The 7,725-nt window shown below is 37.8% G+C and overlaps 1 protein-coding gene across 1 annotated transcript in view; it reads right to left on the reverse strand.

Moving 5' to 3' along the window:
* Window positions 1-7,343, reverse strand: part of rnf121 (ring finger protein 121) — a 9,766-nt gene extending 2,423 nt beyond the window's left edge. Inside the window, exons 1-8 of the mRNA XM_032533995.1 lie at window positions 7,189-7,343; window positions 6,067-6,104; window positions 5,349-5,490; window positions 5,070-5,224; window positions 4,854-4,961; window positions 1,958-2,078; window positions 1,736-1,869; window positions 639-740 (exon numbers count right to left, since the gene is read on the reverse strand). Of these exons, the coding sequence (XP_032389886.1) occupies window positions 639-740; window positions 1,736-1,869; window positions 1,958-2,078; window positions 4,854-4,961; window positions 5,070-5,224; window positions 5,349-5,490; window positions 6,067-6,104; window positions 7,189-7,266 (878 nt within the window). The 5' untranslated portion in view covers window positions 7,267-7,343. The remainder of the gene's footprint in view (window positions 1-638; window positions 741-1,735; window positions 1,870-1,957; window positions 2,079-4,853; window positions 4,962-5,069; window positions 5,225-5,348; window positions 5,491-6,066; window positions 6,105-7,188) is intronic.
* Between the last annotated feature and the right edge of the window lie 382 nt (window positions 7,344-7,725).

Below are 7,725 nucleotides of genomic sequence, written 5' to 3' on the forward strand. Positions count from 1 at the left end.
GGCCAAAACAAAGCATGGGCCAAACTTGGCCCACGGGCGCCAAATTAGGCAGCCTTGGTCTAAAGCATCCACGGTGGAGTTACCACAACTACGAGATTGTAAAACAAAAAGGTTTACGATTCTGTAGAAGCCAAAAGTCTGTATGTTATCAAACTTGTTTTAGTCAATGTCATGGAGAAGTACTACCCTACCCACAGTCCTAAGCGTAACAGCAACGTCCACAAAACTCCACTATTGTGATTGGTGGAGCTTGCGGTTACCATGGAAATATTTACAGTGCCCACAAAACCACGTAACACCTAGTAAGTTGCTACCAATGACAACGCCGATCGTTTCTGTGCACAGTCCGGATGTCCTTTGCCTTTTTTTAGTTTACAAAAAAAATTGTGCGTCGTATCAAATGTGTTATGGTCACAATTCATCTCGTAGTTGGTTGGCTTGGTTCCAGGCTTAAAGCTCTTTTTATAAGCACTTTCTAAAACACCAGTGGAGTAATTAGATGTGGAAGATCACTTCCTGAACCCAAGTCGCATACTCTCTAAAATTACACCATTTAACTCAAGACAAATGAGGAGATAAATAATGCAGCACAGAAAAGAATAGTTAAAGCTCATGTATGTACAGAATAAAAAGGATACGGGTTACTGAACATCCTCTTCAGATCCACCTTCTCCTTGCAGTACGGGCACATCTGCTTCTTTCCGACGATACACCATCCTCTTATGCAGAACTCATGGAACCTGTTGTGGAGTTAAGGCTCAGCACTGCAGTATGTGAGCAGCAGTTCAACTATTGGCTGAAAATGTCATTACATATCAGCTTATAGCTTATTTTTGGCAGCTGAAGTAATTAAAATATGAAAACGCCTTACATATGTATATGTTTTACATGTGTAGCCATTGCGCATCAACTTGTTTGATCAATACGTGTTTATATATTTAAAAAAAAAAGGTTTTAGAAAACAATCCCCTTTACAAAAGGACAGAAAATACAGTCAGTGGTAGACAAGGCACTTATGTTACAGGGTTAAATTCAACTCTCATTGTTACTAGAACGCAACACTTTAATTCTGAGGTTGACAGGGCAGCTATTTTTTAACAGTATTACAATGACGGTGAGGTTGCTCCAAAATTGTTCCCGTTCTGATATCTTTTGCAGTTGACAATTTATTTATTGTCAAATTTGACAGTAACCATAAATATAAGATAATAGCACATTTTCAACTAAAATGGGAAGTTTACTTACTATAAAACAAGATAAAATGATGATCCAAAATATATCACACTTAAAATATGTAAATTAGCTGTCAAATAAACAAACCGCAGCATACAATATTGTTATGTAATGACGACAAACCAATATAAGGCAATAATATCAGCCTTCTGATATTTGATTTGGGCTCTATAATTATTACTTGCAGCATGCAATTCTCTACTAATCTGTAAAGTGTTGCGTGATGTTTACAATGGACAAGCAGCAGAAGATAACCATGGGGGAAGTAATACAAATTCATATGAACAGGCTAACATAAACAATCTGACATAAAGGTCAAGCTAACTCTGCTAATTCCTCTTTGGGCAGCTAATTGAGTACACACAGTTCCGACACAAACACATACGCCTTTTACAGACAAGAAATACTCCATCATGCAGCTCAACTTCTCTTTCACTGATTAAAAGATAGTAGCATGAAAATATGTCTGTATCTATATGTCTCTTCTGACAAGGAAGGATACACGTGGTTGCAGGACAATCTGTACGTGTTCTCAATTATCCCCTCCTCACTGACATCGACAAGGATGGGCTGACCGCACACAGCACAGATATTGTCAGAGAGGTGCTTGGTTGGCATGCCGGATGCACTGTAATACTAAAAAAAAATAAAAAGAGAGATAACAGTCAAAATTACAGTTTGTCTTACAGGCTCCACAAAAACACAGTGTCTGAGATCTACTAACCCCGACAGTTGAAGCCATGAAGTCGGCACACATCTCTGCAAAGTCCCTTCCTAAGACCCCGTAGTACAGACCGTAGAATAGAAGTGAAACGCCAAAGTCCATTGCATCCTCTGGCTTTATCCTGGACAGAGAAGGCACTGTATGGGAATCATAACTCCGGTGACAGATATGTCCAATTTATATTTTCAGTATACAGCAAACACTCAAGCAAAAAAAAGTATTTATAAAACAAAACGCTTTTTTTACATATTTGTATGTGCATACAAAAGCTAAGTTTGTTTGGAGGATCAGCTTATCCAGGTAGGGCTGGGCAATAGACTTTCTAAAGTACATCAATATAGGAGGAGTTTAATTGTTGCTTTACATAAGTTAGTTTGTTATTAAAGCCACATCTTTACATTTATTCATGTGTTACAGCTGTATATTTTTCAAACAGGGAAGAAAACCCTGTCTTTGCATTTTATTTGGATCAGAATCCGTTTTAATAAAAATGCTTCGGACATCTCAAATGGCTTTGACAACTTAACATTTAGGCCCTTTGTGATTATATATGTATATAAAAAAATACAAATATATGATTTTTGGTCCTTTTTAGAACTACTTGATTAATCGTTATAAAATCGCAATCTTGATTCAGCCATTTGCAATTACATTTTCTAATAACTTTTTTTATAACTTAATTTAATGTTACGAGCTGACTGCATTACAAACACCATTACTTTTTTCTGTGAGTTTTAAACAGACTGTATGAAATAGGTTTTACAGTGCTCCCATCTCTGCAATGCTCTCCCTTCTCTTCATCGAAGCCTCTATGTTTACTGGCTCGTGGTGATGCCCAATCTGCTATAGGTGCCAAAAATAATCTATGTTTGGTACTGCCAATTTGTTACTGCATTAACTTGAAAACTGTCAGTGGAGAATTATTTGACCCTGTGTAAGTGTAGTAGGAAACATCTGGAAAGTTTTAAACAGAAAATGCATCATTGTGCAGCCTCGTTAAACTAACCAAAACAGGTCTGGTTGGTTCTTTGTCAACAAATTAATTTAGAGAGTGGACTACCATAGGACGTATTTAGGGAGTGGACTACCATAAGACGTATTTAGGGAGTGGACTACCATAAGACGTATTTAGGGAGTGGACTACCATAAGATGTATTAAGGGAGTGGACTACCATAGGACGTATTTAGGAAGTGGACTACCATAAGACGTATTTAGGGAGTGGCCTTCCAAAAGGACTTATTCTTGTTTAAACTCAACTAAAATTAGGAACATCCACTTCCTGTGCGTCAGTAATGTCAAAGCTCTTTCTCATTTCTCTGAACATAACCGAGAGAAGACATCCGTCATTTCCTCGTCTAAAGGGAAGTTCTGTGATGACTTACATATTGAATGTTCAAATGATAATATCTTACAGTGACAATGTGTTCATAAATTTATCACAGAATGTTTACTTCTCATACAACCAGTTTACCTTTACACATACACCTGAGGTCAGATATTGCAATGATTTTCAAAGTGGGGTCTGGGGACCCCCAGGGGTCCGTGGCACTCTGCCAGGATGGTCCGAGAAAAGGTTTTCAGATTCATTTATGACATAAAAATGTGCATTTCTTATTTTTTCCTTCCAGAAGGCTTCAGAGTTAAACGCATATTAAAATGTTTAGATGTGTAATAGTTCATAGATTATATTATATCTATCAAATATATAACTCTTAGAACCTGCACATATGTCTAATCTCTTTATATTACATTTATTTTGTGTTCTTTTACATGCATAATACTATTGAAGTGAAAAAAGAAAAGAAAAAAACAAGAAAAAATTATTCCAAGGGACATCCATGAGGGGGTCCCTGGTATATTCTCTATCTTTTAAGGGGTCTTTGGTTGGAAAACGTGTGAGAACTATGAGCTTTGGATTGTGTAAACACCATGAAGCAGGCAGTGTTCTTGGCTTTTCCGCCCTGATAACGTCAGTCAAATTCAATAATCCCGATGCTGGATTCTAGTAGTGCTTCTGTGTTTAAAAGACAAGCAAACACCCAGCCACAGAGCCAGATTATAAAAGACCTCAAATGAAGAAAAAACTGAAGAGTGAAGCAACTTAAGATGACCGGGGTTTCAGGAGCAGTAATGAAAAAAAAGAATGGAAAAAAAATAGGCAACACATCATCATCATCTAGTGGCAGCCAAGGGCTACATGTGGAACAGACACCAGGAAGAAACATCTTCACTGAACGTTATACATCCTAAAATGGCTCTTGCAGTTGGAAGGATTTTATTTTCAACAGTGTACGTGAATATCCCCCTGAAATATTTGGTTACGGTCTTTTTAGCGCCACTGACATTACATGGAGCCGACGATACATTAGGGCTGCGCAATTTATCCAATTTTAAATCACAATTACAACTTTGGCTCCTAACAAAAACAAAAAACAGTAATCGAGAAAAACGATTATTTTGCACATTACGTTTTGCAAGTAAACGCTTGTTTTGTGTTGTGTTAATGGGAAAAGTATTCGGGGGGATATTTCATCGCCATTGTTCGGGCTTTGACTTTACCGCTTGCTTGTCGCCGTTGGAAGTTTGTAAACCTACGGTAGTCTTCTCCTCCATTCAACCAGAGTCCGACATGTAGATTTTTTTCCTCGTCGTTTTTTTTTGTTAATTGTTTTATTAGAACAAAAGATATGAAAATCATTGTGCCTATTTTAACACGATTCAAATTGTGAAGAGGGAATTATTTCCATCGGTCTTTCTGACCGGAGACAAATAGAATTTTCTGTCCGCATCATTTTTTTCTGCCAAATGGCCGGCAATTACCAGACAACTAAATCAGTAATCGTGATTGCAATAATCATGATTTCTTCCATAATCAAGCAGCCCTATGATACATACCTGAATATTAGGTTTATACCAAAAAGTGTAAACATGACGACACTGTAGCCAACTATTCCTGTGGCATAGCTGATCTTGTAGAGAAGGAGGAACCACTTATACACCAACCTAAGGAGAAGGAATATGCATGGCAGAATGTGTCATGGAAAGTTCAATTTGCAAAAACTTAAAAAAGGAGACCTCTTTATTTACAGGAATTGTAAACAATAGTTATACCTTGGGGTGGTGCAGGCCAGTGGCTTGCGAGTGGCACGGTAGGAGATGTAAGCTGTGATGACAGAGAAGATAAACCACGTGGTCAGGAACCTCCACCAGTGAAGTTTGGTAGTAAAATAGAGAGGAACTACCCACATCTGGAACAGAGTCACCAGCTACAAGATAGCAGAGCGCACGTGTTAGAAGATGCATGTAGACCAAGAAGACACACACACACACACACACACAGTATTTCCCGAATATACATACATTTTTAAATATTTGGTTTGTGTGTCTTACATTGTATGACTTTGGATGTCTCTGTTTCCACTGCACAAGGACTAGCTGGGCGAGGACCAGGGTGACTATAAGGATCAACACCATCTCTGCGTGCATGGCTTCATGGCCTTTGTGTTTGGCATGCATTTTTGCATGCTCCACTCTGTGGAAAAATGAAATATTTTTTTTCATACCAATGCCAGATTGGCATGTCATTAAAGGTGTACTTTGCAGCTCTGCATGGTGGTGTATCCTATTGGCAATGACTGAACTTTTTGACACTTCAATACAAAGAAATCATAAAATGTTACTGTATACCCGAGACTGGCCAACCTTACAGTTCACAGTATTTTCTCAATTGTCAGTAGTGGGTGCAAACAACTCCCTGTGCATAATTTAAGTTCTCATTTAGAATGTATTAAGTTCTATTCTTTACCAAAAAACGTGTATTAATGAGTTAAAATGCCTGCAAGTGTAACTGAATTTTTGTTGTAAAGATTAGTGGTCTTATCTGAATGCATTTCAGAGAGAAAATAATCATCACAATTTAGAATAGGATTTATTGCCAAGTAAGTAACACAAGGAATTTGCCTTGGTGGTTGGTGCATACATAAAGTAATTAAAAGGAAATAATAAATAGACACGATAACCTAAACAAATGTGTTTCATTGAGTAATGTTCTATCATATGTTTTTGACAAAGATAAATGCATCATTAAAAGTGTGGCAAACACACTAACCTCCACTTCTCTTCTGGTGAAAGCTTGGACAAATCAAACTTTAAAAAAAGGGGGAAAAACAAAATAATTATCATTTGTATCAAATAAGCAGATGGAAAAACTGATAGCTTAGTGTGTCAAAGCTGGGTAAAAGACACCCCCCACCCCCCAAATATCAATATTTAACAAGAGCAAACTTATCAAAGCGTACCACTAAGCACTGTTTATTAGTTACAGTCCCTCCCAGCCCAAGTTGTTGGGCTCGTTTAGCTACTTTACCATAACCATGACATGAAATGAACAGCTGGCAAGATCTGATGCTATAGTCTTTTGTGGTTGGAGCTTCCTATCTGCCAACAAGGCAAATGAATGAAGGCTGGCAAAGGAAACACTAACACTATCCAGCTTTGGGGTTTTAACCATTTCATCAAATCACACAAATCTTGCCAACTACATACTATGTTTTTTTCGGTTTGAGTCATGATTTCCCCTTTTTTGTATTTAACAAAATAACTGCATTAGGACTAGATACTAATACATGCAAAAAAAAAGCAAGCAATCAGGATCAAGGCACATTACGTCGACCCCTTGGCACCTCTTAGCACAGAAAAGCATGAAGTGACCTTTTGCCCTGAGCAGCCACATCACCTTTATTTATAGAGTTCATTTCTAAACGTTGCAGCTAACATACGGGAGTAAAAAAGCTTTATTAAATGCTAACTTTATTTATTTTTTAAACAGCGTCTGAGCTAATGTCACTTTGATCAGATGAAAGAAACGAACGTCAACCAGCTAACTAACGTAACATGATTTGGTCATTAGCCGGTTAGCTAGCTTAGCATAGCTAAATGCTCTCAGGGCGTTTTTAGCTTGCACAGCTGTTTTGTCGAACAATGCACGACCAGTTAATGTTACGTACAATATACATTGCATTTTTATCTAAACCCCATATAGCTGATTGAACAGCTCGCTTAACACTAACGTTAGCAAACTGCTTACGTTTAGCTAAACCCGTAAGTAACGTTGGTAACGTTGGTTAGCTAGCTAGCTAAAACAGAGTTCCGAGTTGGCAGCTAACGTTAGCAGCCCAAAATAAATCATCCCCCTCTGTCATAAGACCTGTCTGTTGCCCACTACGCTCACCTGGTGCGGTTCATCGTGATGCTCCAATCCATGGTCATGCTCTACACCATCAACCTCCACCTCAAACACCCCGGCCATCTTCGGAGTGCTGCTTTACCGTTCCGGATCCATTAGCATTAGCGACAAACATAAGAGCGTCACATCCGGTTTTGTTTCTTCATCCGGTCTTTTTTCTTCAAATTAAAAGTCGAAAATAATGCTGGTCAAGTAGTAAACAGACTGTAAAAAAGAATTCAGTTATTGGCAGTAAATCTGTGCCTTTCTGCATTTTTCAGTGTCTGAAATCAATAGCTTGCAAGTTGTTTGATAGTCTAATGTCTGTTTTTTCTGATCCTACAAAAAACTCATCCCTTCCGCCTCTTTTTTATGTTAGTTATTTGTTTCTGCATTTATAGTGTATTTCACATAAATGTCCAAAATGTTTTTTTATTTATGTATGCACAACCACCAATTCCTTGTACCTACAAGTACCTACTTGGCAATAAAACCTTTTTCAAATTTGTAGTTTTTTGACAGAGCTATTTACAGAGATTAATT

Source organism: Etheostoma spectabile, chromosome 13 (genome assembly GCF_008692095.1).
Source record: "Etheostoma spectabile isolate EspeVRDwgs_2016 chromosome 13, UIUC_Espe_1.0, whole genome shotgun sequence".
Lineage (NCBI taxonomy): Eukaryota > Metazoa > Chordata > Actinopteri > Perciformes > Percidae > Etheostoma > Etheostoma spectabile.